Below are 24,204 nucleotides of genomic sequence, written 5' to 3' on the forward strand. Positions count from 1 at the left end.
TTTTGGCAAACCAGTGTTTGATTTATGAGAGTTTTCACTTTGCACACATATTAATGTGGTTACCAAGCCCCATCTCAGACTGATAAATGTACTTTCACCGTTGAAATTTTTACATGTAATCCTATGGGAGGTGGCCCAGTAATTTTTGGTCAAAGTGGAACCTACAAAGTTGAACAAAGTTTTTCAGGAAAGCTCCAAGTGATGCACTGTGATTTTTTATTTTATTTTATTTTTTTTACATCCCATTACCAATCAGGTGGGAAGTTGAGGGGCAAGTAAGAAAAACAGACATGGAGGACAAACTGCTGGTGAAAAAGTCTTGTTATTGAGAGAATATAAGGAGATTTATGAATTGAAAATATTTCATTGCCAATATTCCCATGTTCTAAAATATGCAACTAAAAATAATGTTGGGACGTTTCAGTTTAACTGTAGCTGCATACAGTCAAGTTGCACAAGCAGCTCTTCTTATCTTGATTTTCCACCTCCTAAGTTACAGCAAAGGTAAAACAACCTCCTCATCACAGAGTTAAACCAATCTTTATTTCATCTTTAATACTACAATTAATAGGTGTGGTGGCTCATGCCTCGTGTTCCCATGATAGGCTCCAGATCTACCACAACCCTGACCAGGATAAAGCGGTTATGAATGATACTACTACTACTACTAACTCTAATCTTGATTGCAAGATGGGCTAGCTAGTTAGACAGGTAAGGGTTGTTATGGTCACAACGTGCGTCTCGCGTGAACCATTTAGCCTATTAAGCACTATTTTCAGTGCTTTTTTTCTGGAAAAAAAAAAACATAATTGAGAAAGTACCCTTAAGCATTTCTTTTTAATACAGATTTGTTGTGACCTGCTGCTTCACACATTATGTACCATGTGCCATGACCCAGTTTCAGTTAGACCACATTTGCTCATAAAAACAACAGAAAAGTGCTGTGAGGAGAATAAGGTTACACCACATCACGTAAAGACCAAGCCATGCCTCTGAATATTTCTAGAGACCGCCAGAGTAACCTGACTGTTTGAACAGCTTTAGCGGTGCTCAAGTATACACAGTGAAAGCCTTCAAAATGACTATGTAAGATAGTATTCAGAAACCATCTTAAACACAGGATGGACACTAACACTATTCCTGTACACTACAGTAGCACAGCATCTCATCTCAAAATTCTTCAAAAGCACAAAAGCATTTTTCAGATTCTGAATATAGATACTCATTTAAAATAATTTACTGATCTTTTCCCCCTTAATTGTGAGCAGGTCTGCATTTTCTGTCAAGATTAAATAGTGGTTTCCTGAAACCTTTAGAACATGATTATGCTGATGCATATTTTTGTACCATTTGAAACAGTTTTAATGCATCTAATCATTAAAATGATGGCTTTGTGGTGAATTCTGGGGAAAATGCCACTTAAACTGGGGAAAAAACCTAGTGGGTTTTAAGCGTTGCAAATTAGATCAATTTCTTTTACAAAATTTAGTGCACATAAGTATATCTTCAACTCTATAAACCTTATTTTCTGTGGTATTCTGAAATGAAACCATCATGTATATTTGCATTTTTACTTCTAGTGTGTATGTATATATGTATATATATGTAGAATTTAGATTTTTTTTTTATTGATTTGATCATTGTTGTATATACATGCAGTTATCTAATCAGCCAATCATGTGGTAGCAGTGCAATGCAAAACTCATGCATATGCAGGTCGAGCTTCTGTTAATGTTCACATCAAACATCAGAATGAAGAAAACGTGTGATCGCTGTGACTTTGATCGTGGCTTGGAAGTGGATTGAGTATTTCAGAAATTGCTGTTTTCCTGGGATTTTCACACACAAGTCTCTTGTAACTGCATGACTTTATATACTGTGCTGCTGCCACATGATTGGCTGATTGGATAACTGCATAAATGAGCAGGTGTACAGGTGTTCCTGTTAAAGTGACCAGTGAGTGCACTTTCCTGAAGGATTTTTTGGATGAAAACACAGTCAATGTTTTTGCATTCAGCATGCTGTGAGACTCATATAACAGTATTTTCTCACTACTAACATCACTATTATATAATTCAGAGTGTCAACTTTGGCATGGGTTTGAAATAATGAAATAAGGGTCATAGCAAAGTGACAAGAAAAATGCAGTTGACCTTTATGTATCAGAAATATCAAGCTAATTATCTTTTCCAATAACTAGTGCCTCAGTCTGCTGGTATACGTGTCACTGAAACAGCTAAAAACCACTTGCCTGGTTCATCATATTTCCATGTAAAACCACAAACCAGCTCCTTTCATTGCCAGTAAATTATTTACACTTGCAACAAATCAGCACTCCACATGGGGGCGCTCTATGATTATATGAAAATTCAGTACTGAAAAACAAAACTACTCAAACATCACCAATTTACCAGTGAAAAGTATTTATTTCTTTATAAATATACATTTTAAAACATACAGTTCACATATTCGATTTCACATGTATAAAAATCGGAATGTGGACTCAGGTCCTACACAAGGACAATCATGACAGTACTAAAATAAAATGAGCATTTAATCTGCATAATGCTGCCTTCCTCATCATCTGTATTAGGAGACAGGCTGATGTCTTGTTGGTCCTGTCCCAAATCACCAATGGTGCAGTTTTATCTGAACGCCTATTTGCATGTATTACACTTCTCAGAATAAGAGTTCTGGTCCTGGATAAGTCTTCCGCCTTCCTATCCACATATCAAGTGGTCAGACAGGATCCGATCCAAGATCAGTACTCACTCAGCGGTCCAGATAAGTGCACTGGCTCCTTCAGGGACATTCATATTGTCCTGTACTTCTCTAAGACTGAAGTTAAGTGCAAAAATATTGTAGATTTTTAAAGGCAAAACAGACTGTGTATATCAGCATGTTTTCCAGAGCTCAGAGAAAAGCCAGGGAATGTAGGAGATAAAATAGTTAAGGCACTGGGGGGGTTCTTTAATGCCTGGCTAGGGAAATGTATTATGAATTAGTAATTTAACCCCTTTAACTCCCAGGACCTGCTGACGGGTCCAGACTTAAATTTCTCACTCTTGTAACTACTGACCTTTCCTATTTGCTCATTCCTAACAGTTATGGAACAATATGTTTTAAGATGAATAGCTAAATGCAAAGCTGGGACTCTAGAGCTGGGATAATTTGGCTTTGTATCCAATATATAAGTAACTACACAAAGTATCAAAATGTTTATTCTAAAAAGGAAATAAGGAAAGGTGAGATTTGCCAGTCAAAAGCTGAGGCTTCAGGAATCCACAGTTTTGGCAGGAAAATTCAACCGATGTGTTTTCTGATGTGTGTTCAGATGACGCGAGACTTTCTAACGCGAAACTCTCTGACGCGAGAGTTCACAAAGTGCTCAGTATTAGTGATACTTGACAGGAAACAGCAATACAATAATGGGGTAGAGATTTAACTTAATTATTCCTCTCAGGTAAATCTGAAGTTATATTCTTCTGACTTTTTTTTAAAACCAATTTTAGACGTGTAGTGTGCCATACATTATTTCTTACAAATATAAATATTCCTAATATAAAAAGTACAGTAGGCCAGTAAACAGCAGCGCTCAAGTAGTCCACGCGAGTCAGATTGTCATTTTCACATTTAGTCCCTAAATGTGGTTAATCCTGTTTGCTGTGGGGGATGCTGTTGTTGTTCTGGACCTTGTCTGCACTCCGGAGAACTTTGGGAAGCCTCTTGCCCTTGGTATATGCATGATACCAGAAGTTGAGGAATAGGAGGAGAAAGACCAAGCCGTAGAGGCCGATGATGTAAATGAAGATGGGGTACTGATAGGGGCAATCCTTCATGAAGAAGTACTGACCAATGTGAGTGGTGACGATCACAAACTGCGTCTGTACACACAGTGAAATCAGGTTTTAGAGAATTTAAGAGCGAAAGTGTTTCCTCGTTTTTAATACATCAACACATTAACCATCAACCAGTGTTTTAAACGCAACACTTACTAGCTGTATAGACGTCAGGTGCTTCTTCCACCAGAGAAACTTCTCGTAAGCAGGTCCCAGTGCTGACAATCCGTAGTACGTGTACATTATGACATGGACTATACAGTTCAGAAGGGCGTGGAACGTTCCCAGGCCACCTGGACGACAAGATTAGGTTTCTGAGCAAGGCAGGATTACGGCTTCTTAAATACAATGGTTCATAATAATCAATTCCTTAAAAATAACATGGAACAAATTTTTGCCCGTGATTGGCTGTTGCTCTGATTGACAGGTGAGACGGACTATGCAATCCCTCCCACCCAGAGAACATGGACGATTTTGCTTTCTTGGTTCCCGAGCAAAACTGTATAGAGCACTAAACAAATGTTTATTTTTGTTTTATATATTTTTGTTTTTTATATGGTTATTTTTATGTTATTATTTATTTATGCCCACCTCTATTTTTTTATGATTTTTTTTTTTTACTATATAACCATGCATACATGGCTGGAAAAATATATTTATACACACAATAATATATGTCATTTTTCACAACCCAGTGAAGTCCAGTGTAACATTATTTCACACCTTTTCTCTGATTAAGTTTCTGTGAAACTAAGACCAGTCTTTTTTCTGTGTTAATATGGTGACTTGTGGTGTTGAAGACTTTACAAAGCATAAGAAGCAGATCACCACATGTCTTGAACAAGATTTCCATGTGTTCAAAACAAATTTAAACCAAAAATTTCCGGGAATAATTTCTAGTTTAAACTTCCAGGTGCCAAATCTATTACATGGCCCTTGAAATCTTTTTTTTTTGTGGAGTTCTGTGTCAGTACTATTTACAGAAACACTCATCAATGTGAAGTAGATACCGGAGTGGATTTGAGCATACGGAATGACGCATGAACAAATCTGTGTCCGTTTCATGAAAGTGCTGTTAGACGTCAAAACGAGTGGTGATTGGAGTGCGTATGATGAATCAGCTTCCTGCTGACTCCCTGATTTACATGTCATATGCATACAAAATGCCACAATTTACTCTCATATACATCTAATTTACATGAAACACACCCTAATTTATGGAGGTGTTGAGACAGTGAGCCAATATTCATAAGGCTATAAAGATCTGTAGAAGAGCTAAAGAAAGTAAACGGAGAGCGGGGAAATAAATCTCAGTCAAGTGAAGGTTGCTGCAATAAAGACAGTTATGGAAGTGTGCTCTATCTTCTAGAAAGCCGTTTAAGGGCATAATAATAAGTTTTCTAATCACAACAGCAGGTAGTTATGTGAACTATATTTATGGCTGGGTTTTTATTCATTTTAAACCTGGAATAGATCGGATTTATCTTGAACAAATATACAAATCCTTATTTCCTCTTAACAAAATGCTGAAAGAAATAAATCTGAAAAGCATGCAAAACAGTAGATGACCAAAAATGAATGAAACTGCATTTGAAATGTTTTAGTGTTGAACTGAACTTATAATTATAACCTAAAAAATGTGCAATGCCATTAAAGTGTCTTTGAGCAGCCCTGGCCTGAGTTTCGTCTTTCCTAAATTCCACATCCAGAGCAGAGCTTTATAGTGCCTCTTGTATGTAAATGCGCCTCCAAGCTGATAAAGATCCACGTCTGTGCCTCCGATTCATGTTTACCTATTACATATTGACACTAAATCCCATTACCTCTAAATTAGTTCAAGGTTTCTGCGTGCGCAAATGTGATTATCAATGTTAGCTCGTAGTTACTGATGATAATGACATGTATTTTGATTGCTTAACTGCAAATCAAGCTGATATTTACACTCACTGTAAGCAGACGTGAGCTTGATCTTACAGACACACCAAAGAGGAACAAGGAAACCGACGGAGAATTTGTCTACGCTCACAGATTTAACTGTATGTAAGGGCAAAAGCTACTAAGGTAGGATAAGTTCTCTCATTGCTCAGCAACACTGTCAAACAAGACGTAAGGGTGGCACAACTATGATTTAAAGTAGATAATACACAATGCAAGTCATGCTGACTTTTGAGGGTGTTTTTTAACTCAGTGACACAGCACTTTCACCTATTACAGAATTAGTTAGTACAGAAATAGTCTATTTCTGTAATAGGAGAAAGAGGCGTCATTACGTTACAAAAACACAAAAATGGTGGCATAATACGCATAGTGACTGCCCTTCTTTAAGGAGAAAATAGGGCTGCAGATTGTATAGACTGACAAAAGCACAGCAGTGTAAATCCTCAGGTTCATGTTCAGTAATACAGAAGAAGAGAGTGTACCTGGAGCAAACTTGACACCGAACCACCATGTGAATGGCATTATGGAGTGATGGAAGACATGCAGGAAACTGATCTGGTTATTCTTTTTCCTCAGCACAAAGAACACCTGGCCAAGAAGGACATGATTAATCCATTACTAAAGGAAGCAGACGGGCTGCAGCAACATTACTCCACTGAATGTGCCACTCTGGAATATCAGTGTACATTTTGTGGCTTACTTACTGTGTCCAGCATTTCAATAAATTTGGAAAAGTAGTACAGCCAGCATGTGTGTGCCATCTAGTGAGCAAAGACAGCAGTGTTAGGTATTTGTAATGACATGAATTTATCCAGCAGATTCAAGTGCTTAAGATACACATGCTTAAGAAGAGATGTTAGTCTAGTTTTAGATGAAACCATTGAACAGATAACCATCATAGCAAACTGCACACACCCAATTGAATGTTTTCACTTTCAGTTCACACTAATGATCCATGGGAAGTAATAATAATAATAAAGTTAATAAATAATAACTTTAATAAATAATAAAGTGTCTTTCAGTTCCTCTGTGGCAGGTGTACGTACCCTCATAGCCTGTGGCGAGTGGGAGTAATCCACCAGATCACAGCCAAACGAGTAGCCTGTGCCCCAGCCAGACATCACAAACTACACACACACACACACACACACACACACCAGACACACACATTAGATACAGCACAAAGATTTCTCCTGCTTCCACTCTTCCATCTACCTATGTTTGTCTGTTTAGAAAAAAAAAAACACCACAGGTGATTTTGCTTTCAGCTGTCAATTTTCAGATTTTTGATATCTCCCATCTTTAACTTTCATACTTCCATAATATGTTAAATAAATAAATAAGCTTTCACACCATTACTCTGTTTGCTGTGTCCAGTGAAAGTGATACTTTTGGTTTGTTTGTATTTGGTTTGGTTTCGCACTGCACACAATTAAACAAACCACAAAGCAAAAAAAAGTGGTGGAGGGGCGTGTATGACTGAAAAGGTACTCGTAAAACCCTTTCGTTCATTGGTTTTAAATACAGCGATGAAAAAAATGCAAACAAATCTTTGCCAAATGTGCGTAGGAATCACAAAAATCACCCCAGCACATAAAACACAGAGCCGGCGCTCAATGATCAGATAATTATACAGATAATGACCTGAAAACATCCAGCAGTTATTTTCTATTTTTGGTCATCAGTCCAGAACACATGGCGTCTCTGAGGTGCTACAGCTCAGTCCTTGCACCTCACAGGCCATTTCATCAGCTCACAGCTACAAAAAAAAAAAAAAAAAATTTGGCAGGCCAAAACACATGGCACGTTTGGATCACTTTCTCCAGCTGGGTCAATTCAGGGTGGCATCACTTTCTCATTACGATAAAACCTAGAGTTCACCTCTCACCTGCTGAACCACACTTAGGGGGAAAACACACCAGGATTTTATTCAAATAAACGAAACCCTGCCTATGTTAAAGCACTCTAATACTTATACTTTTTCCAACTTGTGTACACATAACTACACAATTTTTCTTTAAGAAGTTCAGCAAGCATTTTTAAATTTCTGTATTAAATTACACATCCTTGTAAAGCTCATTTCAGCAAACATAATGTTATGTAGCCCGTATATATACACAAATCTCCTTAGATGACGATGTTTCATGTTGAAAACCGAACCTGAGATTCTGTTGGTTACTGATGTTATGTTGGTAAAACATTTTCTCAGTCATTTGTTCAGCATTTGACGGAGGAAAGACCAAATTAAATTTTTTTCTTAATATCGAGTAGTTTCGATTTTTGAATAATTCCATGAAATAACAATATTTTGATATTATGAGAAAGTCCATGCATTGGGTGACATCAGAATAAAACAAAAATCATTCTGAATTAAATGAATTCTTTTTTGTAGTATGCAAATTAGTGCACAGTTCAAGATCTATTGCATGCCTTTAATAATATACCCAATGATCATAAATTAAGAAAATTGTAATGGAAAATAATTTTGTATTGATGCCTATGAGAATCGTCTAAATGCAGTTCAGTGAATTAAGCGAGAGAAAAATAGATATTTTGGGAACACCCTTTTCTTTTACTTCACCCGGAAGCATGTAGTTTTACCGAAATGCAACAAAAACAGAAACCATGTGATAAAAATCTTAACCTTCAGCGCACAAATGCTTCCACAAAAAAGTACAACACTAGGTGTGGTGTGCAATAACACCTTTAACATGTGTTATTTTTAGGTGTGAAATCAGTCAAACCTGATTTGCATAAACTGTTGCTAAGGGTGATGTTAAAATGGAATGGAATCTAGAGCAACATGTTTACTAATGATGTCTGTCAGCTATTAAGGTCAGCCTTTACATGTCTTACTGTGCAATCTGAAATGGTATTGGTAACCCCATCAACTTCTTAATTCTTTATTTTAATAGTTCTCCATTCAGATAATTATTTTATCATGTAAGTGGAAAAAGTTGTATTTGCGAGCTAAGCCTCAAGAATGGAACAAGAGTGTCATGTTTGACATAACTCCTAGCTCAGTGGAAAACCATCAGCATTTTTGCTGAAATTTGTATATGACCTGCAGACCACTGACCTCATAACACATATAGAGAGACAGAGCCACTACGCTGAAGTTGTAGATCACGAGGACCTTCTTCAGATCGAATGGTTTCCTGTTTTCCATCAGCCTGGGCCCCAGTGACATCACAAAATAGATATAGGCACAAATGATGATGGTCTGAGGCAGCGGAGAGGACATGAGCAGCCAGTCTTCAGTCCTGGGGTCTACATCATACAAATATAATTAGATCGCAATACAGCACCAAGGGTGGACAAATCATTAGCTCAAGCGATTGGGACAAGCAGATTCTGTGTCTGTGATATTAGCGTTTCATTTAGTTGGGTTTCTGGGCTACCAAAGCATGGGACTGAGCAGCACTGTAGAGTGTTTACTTGCCCAGTGGGCTATTAATATTAGCATTTGCCTATATCTGTATTACTCAAACTTTTGTACATAGTCGCAGCTGGTTAGTGTGCTCTGAACATTTCCACATAACCAGAGAATTTACTCATAACAAAATTCCAAAAAATGTAACTGACAAAATAACAAGAAATAATTAATTGTGAACAGTTTTTGTAATGTGTGGCTCAATAAGTGTTTAATATGACAAAGCTTCTATAATTTGTACTGTTACATAAATAGCAGAATATCATTTATATGGCAAATATACAGTATATTTTATCTTATTATTTGTTTGCAGCTAAAACAGTTTTGTTGGTCATTTTACCTGCATCCTTGATCCACTCGTCATATAGCTGCACAGCGGTGGAGGTTAGCTGATTAAATGCCATCTCTGCCTTAGAGAGCATGAGAAATGGTTAATAAGAGTCCACACACACACACACACACACACACACACACACACACACACACACACACACACACACACACACTGAGTATGAGATAGCGTTAAATAAATCAGTCAGTTTATGCAGTGCATGTTACATTCACTAGGAAACTTTGCATTCATTCAACAAATAGTCGTTTGTTGTGGTAATGCACTTTGTTCATTTTTAGTGTTGACAGACGAAAGCAAAACCCGTGAACACATTTCATACTTTTTTTGAAAAGTACTGTGACTCAAAGACAGCCAAAGATGAAAACTGAACGTTTTTACTGTGTTAGCTCATGTCCCTGATCATGTGTACAATTTATCAGTATCATTATCAGTATCAATTTAGAGATAAAAAGGTTTTTTTTTAATCTCAAAATTCCTGTTTTTCCAAAAATGTCCATGTGCAAGATGCAAAGACGTTTTTGTGCTGATAAATGTCTTCTGATTTTTGCATGTTTCTACATTAAATTTGTGTTACGATTCCTGCATGACAATTCCAGCACTATGATTCCTGCATTACAATCCATGTGTTATGATTCCTGCATTGTGATTGCTGCGTTACTATTTCTGCATTAAGATTCCTGAGTTATGTCGCCTGCATTACATTTCTTGCATTACATTTCCTGTCACGATTCCTGCATCACAATTCATGAGTTACGATTCCTACAGTACGATTCTGAGGTCATGATTCCTGCATTACAATTCCTGTTTTATGTTTCCTGCGTTACAATTCCTGCGTTACATTTCCTGCGTCACCATTCCAGCATTATATTTCCTGCACTATATTTCCTGCGTTATATTTCCAATGTTATGCATTGTGTAATGTATCCAGCGTTACGATTCCTTCATCACAATTCCTGTTTCAGATGAAAGCCATAAAAAAAACAAATCATGCAAACAGCGTGATATGAGTTCTGTAAATATGTTTAACAATAGGCAAATTTTAATCTTATAATAACAATCGGCAGGTTCTGGTGGTCAGTTGTGATATCGCACAGCAAGGGCGATGGGAGTAAAAAGCTGCATTGTTTCAACTAAACAATGTGATCCTGCTATTGTCCATTTTCCCTAGCGAACTCCTTGAACAAGGGGCCAAGTGTTGGGACACAATGAGCAGTCAGTTTGCGATAAGCTTGCACTGCTCAGGACAGCACATAAACGGTCCTCAGTAGCCAATGTTAACCTACATATATTTCCTTAATGGATGTACCGCATATATTACATATATTATTACTCTGATCCAATATGTAAATGCATAAATATTTGATTACTTGGCTTTTCCAGGTTAAGTGAAGAACAAACAAAAGAGACACTATTCACACCTAATCACTTAATCTCTCTGATTATTTAGAAGATTTGTACATTTGTGTGTCAAAGAAGCTCACACATCCACAAAGTCCCCCGCAGTAGTCACATGATTCTGGACATCAGGGCTATCCTACTCCATTCATGGCTTCTTGGAATGAGGACTGGACTACTCAGGTCTGGTACCAGCTCACTTGCAGTAGCTGGCAGAGCTAAACTACAGGGGATATTTGAGGAGTATTTATGGATGCAGAACAAATGCCAACGGAAATACGAAAAGGTCAACAGATTGCTGCAGCCATCACATAAGAATTTTGAATCAGTACTGAAAAACTGCTGAAAGTATAGCATTTTGTTTAGGCACCTACAAATGCAAACTGAAAGATTTAAAAAATATCAGTAGCAGCAAATCTGTACCCTGATCTTAATCTCTACTCTAGAAAATATAGTATTTCGTGAATCGGCTCAATGTAAATTCCTTTCAGCTAGGGCTAAACCAATCTGGTACAGGGGTTCTGTATGTTAGGGAAGATACTAGCCTTAAATGCATCGAATCAAATTGGATTTGATTTGATATGATTCAGTCATGTATTGTAGACAAGGAACATTGACTGACAGATTAAACATGATGGATAATGTTGCAAAAGAGGTTTGCATTATCATCAGCATGTCAGTATCAGATCAAGATATGTGATATCAGAAAAATAATCCAGAAAAATGAATCATAACTTCCAACCAATTAAAACAACTTCCCTTGAAGTACAGTGAGCTATTAATTATTAAATATTGGCACTCCATAGACTCCTTCAACCCTAATCCTGTCTCACCCAGAATTGTACATTTTGTTGTCTTCCTTGATCTAATACACCTGATTCAACTAATATCTTCCATAGAATAATCCAAACCTCAATAACTCAAAAACAAGTAGGCTTATAAATAATAGCTGTTTCTCAATTCTAAGAACGCAAAGAACGGACGTGCGTTCTTGTGAAGACCGGTCTTGCTGGACTACTTTGGAAGAATGAACCCAGAAAAACAGGAAAACACAGAACACATCTTTGCGAGAACTGAGATGCGCTGCGATCTTCCTCTTGCGCAATGGACCGTCCCAGCACACTTCTGGTAGTGGGACAGGACGACTGAACAGAGAATAAATTCAACACTGCAACATTCATAAAACGACAGACATAACATTATTATCATTGTTATTTACATTTATTTTAGATTATTGTATTTTATATCTTTTTCTTTAAAGGTATGTGTGTTAATTTGGACCTAATATGTCCTGTCGGGGCAAAGTTCAAAAATAACAAGCTCTTTGGCTAAAAAAAATAGCCAAAAACAAACTGTACACATTTATATAATGAGCATAATGTCTACACAAAATGGAGGGTGCTGATAAAATAAATCTGTACCTCTGGGAGATGGAAATTTCTAGAATACTATAAGAAAAAAAGGATGTTCCTTAATAATAAGTAAATTAATAAATAAAAGCTAGAACTGTTAATTGTTCAAAGAATTCTTGACTAAACTCAAAGTGTACTCAAAGCAACTTCTTTTATTATGCTTCACACCTGATACCTACAGGAGAAAGGAAATCAGAGTGCACTTAATACTCACTCAACATGTTCTTCATGGCCATGTAGTGCTCAGATAAAGCTCAGACTGGAACATGCTTGTCTGGATACTGTAGTAGTAATAATTAGAGTGAAATCTATACCCAGCTACAAGTTGAGACAAGTCGTGTAATGTCCCATGAGCCAAACAGGTAAAGGAAGTAGCCTTACAGTAGGCACACCTTCAGTTACACAGGTTTTAACACCACCTTTCTAACCTGTTACATCCGGGACCACTTCAGAAATGTTACCAAAGTCATTGAATTATCAAAAAAACTCAGTTTTATTTAAAAAATAATAATTAAAAGGCAATTTGACAAGAGAAGCGCCTCTACCTGACTAGCTACAGCAGCATCATGAGAAGCCGCAGCAGCAGAAATGATACAGCAGCACAAACTAAACCTCCAAACTACTCTGAAATAAACAGCACCACCATTACAGGGCAAGCAAGGGAAGACATGAACAACGCTTTTCTGCTGTAGGAAATACAATACAAGACACTACATACGCTAACGCAATGAATTAGTAGAATTTAATAGCAGTATTTGCTGTGACACGCACCTGTTCCACTCTTCTCAGGTTGACTGGCTCCTGTATACCTCTCTCTCTCTCTCTCTCTCCTCACTCTTCACTCAGTGACGAAAGCACAACATCAGCGCTGTGACTCGCCTTTCCGTCGCCAAACCCCGCCCTTAAACAGAGACTGACCAATCATAGCTTAGCATCTAGAATTTGGAACTAGCAGCACTTCACAAATAAGCTGCAAAATCTTTTTTTTTTTTTTTTTTTTTTTTTTTTTTTTTAAACCAACTGTTTATCATGTAGACCAGGGGTTCTCTAACTTTTTTGTAGCCAGGGACCCTGTAAAATAATTTAACTGTAAAATAGACTAATTTCATAAACATTATGTAAAATTTGGTCTATTTATTAAAGCCATGAAGCTTCCTATTCTTTATCTTTCCACCATCAGAGCACATTAGGTCCAAATATTTATAGGCAGCTTGTTTTTCAGTTATTGAAATATGGAATAAACCCATTCAGTTAAAGTGATCAGTCTAATGACTTCATCTTTAGTAACTACTTGGATCTGGAGACTATCTTATGAACACTGGGCTGGAAGTGTGCCCATCACAGGGCACACACACACACACACACACAGCACGCATGGATGGACGTTTTTTCTTGTATCGCTCCCTTAAATCAGTACCCTATAACTGGGTGAAATGTTCCGTTTTGTGTGAAAGCACTCCTCCTATTTGATGGATTAAAGACAGAAGATTTAATTGAACAATATAAAATATAAAAAAAATTTTTCCAGTGCTCACAACTTTATTTTTCCCGTGACAAACTTGAGACTTGCATAGAACTGTCTATAGCTAAAACACAAAAGACATTTACCAAGAAACTTATCATAAACTTGTCACTTAGAACAGTGACAGTTTGATCACTGTTAGCATTCAGTAAGCACTAGTAAGGCATACAGACTAAAAAAAGAACATTACACCTGCATCAATCATTTTTCTTCACTACTGTTACAAATAATTCCATTTACTGGCAATTAAAATAGAAATGTATGTACATAAAATAAATAGAAAACATTTTAAGTCTTTAAGTTGAATTTAAATGATGAAACGTGCAGTCCACATGTAGGTCAAAGGCTTCTCATAGAACAGTTCCAGTAGTTTGTTGTATCAGGCCACACCATGCAAATGAAGGCAGTAGGTGAAGATAAACTTTTTGATCACACTTGCTGAAAACCTCTGCTGGAATATTCACGTAAAGGAGAGCTGGCCAAACTTGCTCTGAGAAACTGACTGCCAAGCAGGTTGTTTAGCTCCAGATCAAGGTTAATACATCTGATCCCTACGTATCTATGACTTGTCTACTTGCTTCCTAAGTAGCGAGTATTAAATCCAGGTAGACTTCTGAATGGAGACTGATATCCTGTGGGAACTCGGTCTGAAGTGGGATTAATCAAATGTTTAGTGGGAGCAAGTGGGTTTAATCAAAAGTTTCTGTGAGAATGGGCAGGAATAGTCAAACATTCTGTAGGAGCCGGGAGAGAGTAGTAAAAGTTGTCTGCAGGAGTGGGTGGGTTTAGTCAAACTTTATGTGGGAATAGGTGGGAGTTTTCAAACCTTCTGTAGGAGTGGGCAGGATTGGTCAGATGTTCTATGGAAGTGGGCAAGATTGATGAAAATTTTTGCAAGAGCTGGCAGGATTCGTCAAACTTTCTGTGGAAGCTGCCGGGATTAGTCAGAGTTCCTTCAGAAGTGGGTGGGAACAGGATTTAAAAAACAGTCCCATGCACACCTCTAAATCCAGGTTTGTTATATTCAAGTTAAACCCATAGTGTGTTAGAGTGCAGAGGTCTGGAATTTGTCTTTTAAGCTGGTATGTGGAAGTTGGCACTGCAGTTCAAAACTGTTGACTTGATAATGTAAGAAGACCTCTGAGGCACGTTCACCTTGTAATGCTGTATGAGTTTTACTGTAATTAAACTGTTATTGGATCAATCAATCTTCATCACTGCTCCAGGCGTCTTCAAAAGCAGGATTAACTGCAGCTTGGGCTCCACCCTGTGAAGGTTTTGCATTAGTTGAGCATTACATTCGTTATGTACAAAAGTTAAACAGTATGTAACCATTCCAGTTTAAGCAGAACAGGTAGAGCTGGGTGAAAACATTTGAGAAGCCCTAAGGAATCCCTTGCCGAAAAAATGGGTTTGGCCTTTCCTCTGTAAGCCACCCTACCTTTTTCCCCTCATCCTCAACATCAGGTTGACGCAGCACAGGAACCCATGCCAAGATGTTACAGTCCTTTCCACCACTGTAGAGCTCCTGAGGACACAACAGGCATGGAGGATTAATGAAACAATTTACAAACATTTTATTCTCTTCTCTTCCTGGTCTGAATTTAGTTGTAATGCCTGGAGACAGCCTGTGACTGTAACTGTTCCTAGATCAGTCTGGATTCCATGGGAAAAGAGGGACACTGGTCTAAGAGGTGCAGTTAAACTCAATGGCTTGGCATTCAATAGACCGAACAAGGGCGGTGAATGTGAGATCAATCCACTACTTGCAGCACACCACATTTCTCATGTGTCTTAATCAGCACACAAAAGGTCCTTCATGCCTGACAGTAGCTCACATTACCTGATAGTCTGGGTGGAACTCACAGCAGTCTACGTTATTGTAATGCCCCCTTAATGTCGTCACTAGCTCTCCTGTGTAAAGGCCGTACACTGCAACCGAGCTGCCACATGGCACGAACACAAACTCCGGGCTGCAGCCTCTCGACACAGTGAACTTCACACCTTTCCGGCTCTCATTAACCACCTTCCCATAGTTTACCTGGGAAAAAAAAAATAGAAGAATGCTTGGGGTTTCTCGAGTTACAGCTGCAGATAAAAAAGATTTGCTGCTTGTATGGGAATAACAAAAGTCATGCAAACGCTGTAGCAATGAATACTAGTGTCCATTTTACTAGGTTCAGTGTGTGACAGTAATGAAGGACATGGGTGATTATGTGAAATCAGTTTCACATGTATCCAGTAAAAGTAATGATTTTTTTCAACACGGTCGATAGAAAGAGTCGGTGAGCATACATCTATGTCTCCATTTTCTCCCTCATAAGTCGATTTTGTTTGCCCCATGCCATTTTATTTGATCTCTATGAGCAATTCACCCTGTTTGTTCTTTCTACTGCTTTCTATGCTTCTAGCCACAGGCACATTTCAAGGTCTGGCATTTCTCAACAACTATGCCCCGAGTAATGACACATCTTATGTGAATTCATATCACTCCCACTGCAATGTATTGCATTTCCAAATACAAATCAGTAATGAGGGATTTTCACATCGTCTCAGGTTTTCTAAATGTAATTGGGGCAATAGATTGCTCATATACAGTCGTAAAATCAGCCTCTTCAAGAGAAGGCGTTTGCCACATATTGCAATTTAGGGGCGTTTCTTTATGTAAACGTTTGTGGCCATGCACGAGCAGAGCAATATAGAATGTGTGGGATTTATTAAAGTCCATTGTGTCCAGCTGTGTGTACACACATTTTGTACAGCTGTGCATACACCAATCTTCTAGCGCATGCTGGTGCACGTAGAACTGGTTTTACGCACACTTTGCTAAATTAGTCTTAAGGTGTTTACAAACTGTTCATGAATGAGGTTGAGTTTCCCAAAAGCATCACAGCACAAAGATCATTGCTACATGACAGTTTGAGCAACACAATTCACCTTTTATCGGTTAATCTGATCTAAAATTGAAAAAAATAAATAAATAAATCATTTGTAAACCAGGCTGTGAAGGTGCAGCCCTTAATAAACCTTCAGTGCTGTAAAAAAAAAAAAAAAATCAGCTCTGGTGTGCAAGTGTCTATTCTAAAATCTTCCAGAATTGCATGAGTGTCAGTATACAAATGATATCCTACTATTTACACAATGAACTACACAACACTAAGATTTAAATATAGATTTTAAGCACATGTATCAGTAATACTGTCCATTCCTGACTAGACTAAACCTTGATGTTACTGTATATATACTTAATGTTTCATAGTCAGGATACAATGCTGAATGTGATCCTTCATCTATTTCTGTCACAGAAAATATATGCTATGTCAGAATGACAAACTCTTTGATGCCTTAGATGCCTTGTGCGTGAGGAATGAAGGTGCGACACCTTACTTCCTTGTGTGAACTCTGAAATATGCCAGTCTAAATGAAATAAAAATTCTGCCTGAGGTTCTGAGTAGAATGGTTCTTTCAAGAAAGCATTCTTTTGCCTACAGTTTTGCTCCTTACCAGTGTGTTGTGGCCTGTGGCACTGTTCCACAAGCGCATGCGGTCGTCCGTGCCTGTGGTCAGAAGGTAAAGGCCATCATCAGTGAAGCACAAGCCGTTCACGCGTCCATTATGGGCTGTGTTCACTGAGGAGAGAACAGTTTTAAGGCCAGGACATTGTACAGTATATGATCTGTTTTATTCATATTCATATTACATTGCCTTTCTTTTATCATAGCAAGATAACACTTAAGAGAATACTTAAGAGAAGGACTCATCATCTGCTTTTATTTCATTAGGGTTATCATCAGAAGGAATAAAACTCCACAATGAAATTTTTATTCACATTACTGCATAGACGTCATAGTACATGCATATGATCCTAGGATTAATGTCACGGTCCTTGTGACAAACCTATAGCCATACCATCACTCCTCATCTTCATCTTCAGTAACCGCTTAATGTCGGCAAAAATTATAGCCTCGAAAAATCTTAATTCTTGCACCTTTAACTATGCTAATCATAACACATAGCACAGGATATACAGTGAACTAAAGATGTACTGGCTGAACCTACCTGCTTCAGTCGACGCTTTAGACTTGTCCCCATTGAACTGATCTAAAGTAAAGAGGCTTCCAGCTGCTCGCCGCACGTCCCACATACACACCCTGCCATCAGTGCTGAGACCACACAAACAATATTCAACACGAATCAATTATTTCAAATGATTTTATTATCAATATCCAGAACATGATATGAATGTGATATAACAATTTGCGCCACCCCCCCCCCCCCCCCCTTTTTTTATTATGTAAAAGCTAAACCAGAAGCTCCTTCAGTCCCACAGTGACACAGATTAATTGCTAAACTGTTTTTCAAGCAAGTGAGATGTTGCCATGATCCCAAAGGACTAATTAGCTTTTCTTATTAGCTAGAAAGCAGGTGAGCTCCTTAAGCACCACACACTCTCGAGGTGCCCTAAAGTCAGAGTTTAGCATCAATAAAGCTTCAATTGACCTTTTAGCCACAATCACAAATTTGTAAAGATATTTCATATCTATAGAAAGGCATAATAGTACAAATTTTGACATTAATCACTAATAATATGAATGGATACTGAGATTTTTTTATTTGTGCTAGTGACTGTTGGTTCTCATGCTAAGAGCTCTGTCTATGCATACGACCAGCAACAGGGTCTTACAGAAATCAGACGTGTGTGTTTTGAGTGACAGTTTGCGTAAGTGACTTTACCTAGCAGTGGCCAGTATGTGCTCGTAGCGCGGGGACCATCGGACAGAGAGAATCTCTCCTCTGTGACCTGAGCACATATAAATCTTCAACTCAAACACAACTCAAATCTTCAACTCAAGCACAGATCTACAGTATGTGTTTCTTCATCCTTTTACAACATGGTGCTTGGTGACTGCTTCTTTTGAAAAATTCAGTCCAGCAATTAATTCATCCCTTGTGTGCTAGACAAAAATGAATAATCATTATATTTTTCTGAAAGAGAAAACTGTAGATGGTTGAAAGTAAGCTCTGTTCCCTGATTGTTTAATCTTTGAGACAATTAACTCTTCCATTAGGAATTGGCAAATGACAACAGTATTACTCTCTGGATATTACTACTCTGGATCACTTGTATCAGCAGTATATTAATATAACATTGTTGGATATTAAATTAATATCAATTATAATATGAATTATAATAATATAATATATTCATTCATTTCATTCCTCTTCATTAAGCGTTTTATCCTGGTCAAGGTTGCAGTGGATACGGAGCCTATCCCGGGAATATATCCTGGATGGGATGTTGAACGCAGTGCACCATGCACACACACTTTCACACACATATTCACACCTAGGGGCAATTTAGAGTAGCCAAGCCACCAAGCCAGCATGTTTTTGGAAGGTAGGAGGAAACCAGAGAACCCAGAAGAAAAGAACATGGACATGTGGAGAACATGCTGAAATATAATATAATATAATAAAATATAATATAATATAATATTTCTTGTTTTTCCTTGTTAATATGTAGCTATATAATTACAGATAATTTGAAACATTAGATTAATTAGATAATGTGATAATGTGATTAGATAATGTGGCCTTTTAAAAAATATTTTGTTGGCCCTCATGACACATTCCTGTCGTTGAGAAATTGTCTTCATGTATTTACTAATCTTCAGTAACTGCTCTAAGCTGGTCAGGGTCACAGAGTGCAGTACTCACCCTGCAGGAAGTGGATGCGAGAACCAGACTTCATATCACACAGCTGAACTTTCGGGTCTTTGGTACCAACTGAGACACAAAGCACAATGGAGACTTTTTAAACAAAGCAATACTAATAGAAAGAAGGCTGAAAAATGCTTGAAAATCCAAATCAGGGACTGGTAAAGTTATAGTCACATCCTATATTGATGGACTCCCTGTGCTCATGCACAATTTTTAAAAAAAGTTCATTATGGTGACTCTGTTCGATCTTATACTCCGGAGTTAAATCATAACAGTATAAGCATACTAAACTGACATTTAATTAAAATATTGAAATATTAAAATATTTAAAACAGATAAGCATAAGTAAAGAAACATTTAATTCCACAATTACTGGAACCTTTTCATGAAAGTAAGCAATAAAGAATATATAAAGTAGTATATATAATATATAAAGTATAAAGAGCATAAAGACACTGTTTTTTTTCTGTAAAACATTGGTTTCAAAATTACTGGCACCTTCACCTTAATAAGAAAGGTTTCAAAGATGACAATTCATTTGCATTTATTTTAAATATCAAGGTAAGAGAATATTTAGCCATACATTTGAAAGAACCATTAGTAAATTAATGTTAAATTAATATAAAAATAGTAAATAGTTCCTCCAACTGTTTCAGTCAACAGTTCAAATCAAATTTTACTGGTCACACACACAACCTTACACAGTATGATGTGAAGAGACAGAGACAGAACAGACTGACAGAAAAATAGAAAAAGAAAAATATAAATATGAAAAATATAAAAGATAGATGCTAGTCATCATCATGTGCAACGTTTATTGTATCCAATCCATTCTTAAAAGGGTGCCAATATTTATGAAATAGACTATACATTCTGCATTTGCAACTTTAACCTTGCAACAATCCACCCACAAGAACAAGAAGATGTATTTAATTCCTCGACTAAACCTGTTTACTGAGGAGCTACCAGAAATATGTGCAGATGATTAATGTTAAATATAAGTTTGAGCACAGGGAATTTTCTTTGTGTTCATAGTTCTCACGATTTCTACATTACAGAAAGTATGAAGGGTGAAAAGGTGAGAAATGTGTGGTTGCGAGTGAGTGCACAATGTGGCAGTTGTGAGAAGAGTGTAGAGAGATGTAGAGATAAAAAGACACTGAGATCCAAACAGTGATAGAATGAGTGACAGGTATGCTGGAGTTTCTGACTTGTTTATCAGCTTTAGGAGGGACGCCTGATCGTGAGTTCCTCAACATTTAGCTGTTCATCTTTCAGACACAGAAGGTGGCTAGTAAACTACTGAATTAACACACCTGCTATGAGACTATGTTTCCTGGCAATAGGAGACATGTGGTGGCAGTAGACATTCCCATCAAACTGGAACACATCAGCTGGCTAAAAAAAAAAAAAAAACATAAAATACAAGCTGTAATATCTTGCTTTAGGAAACACAACCACATTAGTGATACTCCAATACTTCTATCAGAGCTCTGATTATCATCTGATCCCCAAAACTGATCTGAGCTCACAGTAACACAGCTGACACACCACTCCGATGATGCTGTGATTTAACTTCAAGCTAGGAATAAAATGTTTTATCCAGGAATAAAACATTACAGGGCATGCCGATAATAGTAATGACATGGTTGTGCAATGCAGCCCAAAAGTGTGGTTACTTTCCAATAACAGCATGTGCAGCTATCAAAATCGAAATCTCATATAGCACAGAATGACGGTCAATGACATAAACCTGTGATTTGAATTGAAACCGGCACTGCTGAAACCGAACACCTTTAGACCCATCAGTATTCACAATTCAACAGCACTTTGGGATAAGATTATTTACATTCACTGTTTATCAGTCACAACGCAAACACCGAGTTTGAAAACACCCGTACGATAGTAATAATCTGTATTTGATTAATGCATCCCTACTATAGGCTTTTCAAAAAAAAATTAGGATAAATGATACTAGTTTTGGAAACAAGAGCGTCAGGGAAAAAAAAAAAAACAAAGGCGTGAATATGTCTCTGTTTTTTGTTTTTTTGTCAGTTTTAATGCAAACCAAACCCTACTAGCTTCTTTATGCACAAGCTTTTGATAAGCAACATTTGATAAGTGACATAGTTTATATGGCAGTGATATACAGTTCTGTGCAAAAGTCATAGGCACCATATTTTTTTAGTACAAACTTTGTTATAGATTTTTATTTCATGACTTCTACATTATTGATTCAGTACAAAAACATTTAAGATTTCCAAACATTAGTTTTCCAGCACAAAATTAAATGTTATAGAAAAATGTTTGTATGTCAGTAAAGAAAGCAGCAGATTACATGAGACCACTTTTCAGACAAAAAAAACATAATGAAGGCTGCTGGGTTTTGCTGCAAAAATAAGAAGCAAGTGTGACAGTCAAAGTCTCCAGAAGAACTGTGGCTGCTTCTGCAAGATGCTCAGTAACACTTACAGCTCATTTCCTTATAAAACTGCACACATTGTACCTGAGACTACTATTTTTTTAAAAAGCGAAGGACTGTCACACCAAATATTGACTTTGATTTATTTATTACTGTTTACTGCTCTTTATAGTATTTTTTTAAATGTAGAAACATTTAATTTCATTATTTTTGAAGGCATCTTGCTCTACAGCATTTCTTTGCATGTGCCTAACACTTTTGCACAGTACTGTACGTCATATCAATAAGGCAGAATATTTCGCCTGAAAAGCTGTTTCAGATGACAGACCGTCAGACATAAAAAGAGAAAACACACCTTGAGTGTTTCTGTGTCCCAAACTTTCATGCTTTTGTCAAATGAGCTGGATACAAATATGCCAGTGTCATAAGGATACCACTGAACCGTCTCCACGCTGAACTTGTGCACATGACGATTCGACCTGAATAGAAACATTTAGAACATTAATGATGCAATTAAAGATCTTCTTATTAAAATATTTCACACTAATCTAGGAGCTGGCCTTTAGCCCATGACTGAACATGTTTTGCAGATTTTTCCTGTTATTTGTTAACTTCAATTTATTCAGGTTGACTGTAGCCTTCATGAAACTGTGTGATTTAGAAGGACACTGCCACCTAGTGGTCAGTGAGTCATAAGACAGTCATAAGACTTACCTGCCTACAGTGCAAATTGCTTTACAAGTGTAATGTGACTTCTTGCTGCTGTTTTCCAGGTCGTAGATCACAATTACGCCATCTGAACCCCCTGATAACATACTGCAAAACAAAACAAATATATTACATGTAGCTCAAGCAAATAATATACATGAAGATCTGTACATCATTATTCACTGGTTCATGTTCAGGAACCACTTTATCCTGTTCAGGGTTACAGTGGATAAGGAGTTTATCCCTCAGACACAGGGTGCAAAGCAGGAATACACTGAGAATGGGACACTAATACACCATAGGACTGTGTATCATGATATAATGCCATATTTATTCATTATTGCAGTGTATGTATATGGCTTTAATATCATCAAGAGCTTTGTTTGGGACAACAGATATGTTCAGATTGCTTAGTTCTAGGATGCAAATGTCATATTGGCATTTTCATCATTCAAATGGCATACTGAAAGCATTTACATGCTTATTTTAAGGGTTCTTTCAGGGGAAAAAGATATTTACACAATACATTAAGCACCAGCATGAAGGTATGAACAATATCCAACCTATGTACAACAAGGCCTTGGTTATTGTCATAGGTTACAATCAAATTATTTCTGTATTTCCCAGTTCTGCTCCTTGTATCACTTGTGCACTGCAAATTTCTGTGCTTTCTAGGGATTTTGTGGCCACAGTGATGGCACAGGGTGGCGGCTGTCAGCCCTGACTGTTCAAATGAGTGGTTTTTGGATCAACCTGCAATCTGTATGAACATACAAGTCTCTTTTAAATAAGAAAACATGACTTACTATCTGCCTTCAATCACTTCAATATCAATACAGTTCACTCCATTCCCATGAATTCTTTCCACATCTCTGTCATGATTCAGCTCCAAACTCAGCACCCTGCAAACACAACATGGCTTAGATTAGCATCATCACAGTAATGTCAGCTCAGCACAATGTGGAACTGCTCAGCACTAGTTATGTAAGCTGACAATAATACCAGTTTGGGTTAATCAGATTCCTCATACCTTCGTGTTGATTCTGCTCGTCTCAAACGCACAGGATCGTCCACACCTGTTTGTCTGGCTGTAAGAAAGCTCAGCATTTTCACAGATCTCTACATGCGGGATCAGCATTTATGTTTACAAGCTACAGCCCTGTTATGATTAAGAACTAGCTAACTGACTAATCTTCCTCTCAAAGATTCCTGATTGCTAACCAAAGTTATTGCTATTCAAGCCTTTTTCTAGTCTGTCAAACATCTGTGACATACTCCTTGAAATTGTAATAACTCAAACATCACCGATCTAAAGAATAATAAAGTGTTTCCATTGTCGCAACCTGACGCTTGTGAGTAAAAGCCACCATGTTGTTACGCAAGTCAACAACGGAGAGAGAAAACGAACGATGATTGGTTAATGCGAGTCAACGCACCAATCACGTGACCACGGTTTATCTTG

General features: G+C 37.4%; 2 protein-coding genes across 5 annotated transcripts; both read right to left on the bottom strand.

Annotated features, from left to right (window-relative positions):
- Positions 1 to 2,406: 2,406 nt before the first annotated feature.
- Positions 2,407 to 13,280, bottom strand: elovl7a (ELOVL fatty acid elongase 7a). 4 transcript variants are annotated; one of them, XM_026928301.3, is made up of 8 exons: positions 13,141 to 13,280; positions 9,551 to 9,616; positions 8,857 to 9,047; positions 6,824 to 6,904; positions 6,482 to 6,538; positions 6,260 to 6,365; positions 3,996 to 4,132; positions 2,407 to 3,884 (listed from the first exon to the last, which is right to left on the bottom strand). In XM_026928301.3, exons 2-8 carry the CDS (start codon positions 9,612 to 9,614, stop codon positions 3,651 to 3,653), a joined length of 870 nt encoding a protein of 289 aa, XP_026784102.1. In that variant the 5' UTR covers positions 9,615 to 9,616; positions 13,141 to 13,280; the 3' UTR covers positions 2,407 to 3,650. The 4 variants fall into 4 exon arrangements, with proteins under 4 accessions (XP_026784102.1, XP_026784103.1, XP_053092253.1 ...); XM_026928302.3 differs by having other exon boundaries at positions 9,551 to 9,620; positions 13,141 to 13,250; XM_053236278.1 differs by lacking the exon at positions 13,141 to 13,280 and adding an exon at positions 12,584 to 13,134.
- A 554-nt stretch (positions 13,281 to 13,834) lies between these two features.
- On the bottom strand, positions 13,835 to 24,142 carry ercc8 (excision repair cross-complementation group 8). The gene is made up of 12 exons (XM_026927887.3): positions 23,773 to 24,142; positions 23,549 to 23,644; positions 22,749 to 22,850; positions 22,390 to 22,513; positions 20,929 to 21,010; positions 19,610 to 19,678; positions 18,626 to 18,692; positions 17,951 to 18,054; positions 17,396 to 17,520; positions 15,735 to 15,932; positions 15,333 to 15,419; positions 13,835 to 15,158 (listed from the first exon to the last, which is right to left on the bottom strand). The coding sequence occupies exons 1-12, from the start codon at positions 23,847 to 23,849 to the stop codon at positions 15,096 to 15,098; spliced, it is 1,194 nt and encodes a 397-aa protein (XP_026783688.2). The 5' UTR covers positions 23,850 to 24,142; the 3' UTR covers positions 13,835 to 15,095.
- Positions 24,143 to 24,204: the final 62 nt, after the last annotated feature.

This window comes from Pangasianodon hypophthalmus, chromosome 8 (assembly GCF_027358585.1).
Source record: "Pangasianodon hypophthalmus isolate fPanHyp1 chromosome 8, fPanHyp1.pri, whole genome shotgun sequence".
NCBI classification, from domain to species: domain Eukaryota; kingdom Metazoa; phylum Chordata; class Actinopteri; order Siluriformes; family Pangasiidae; genus Pangasianodon; species Pangasianodon hypophthalmus.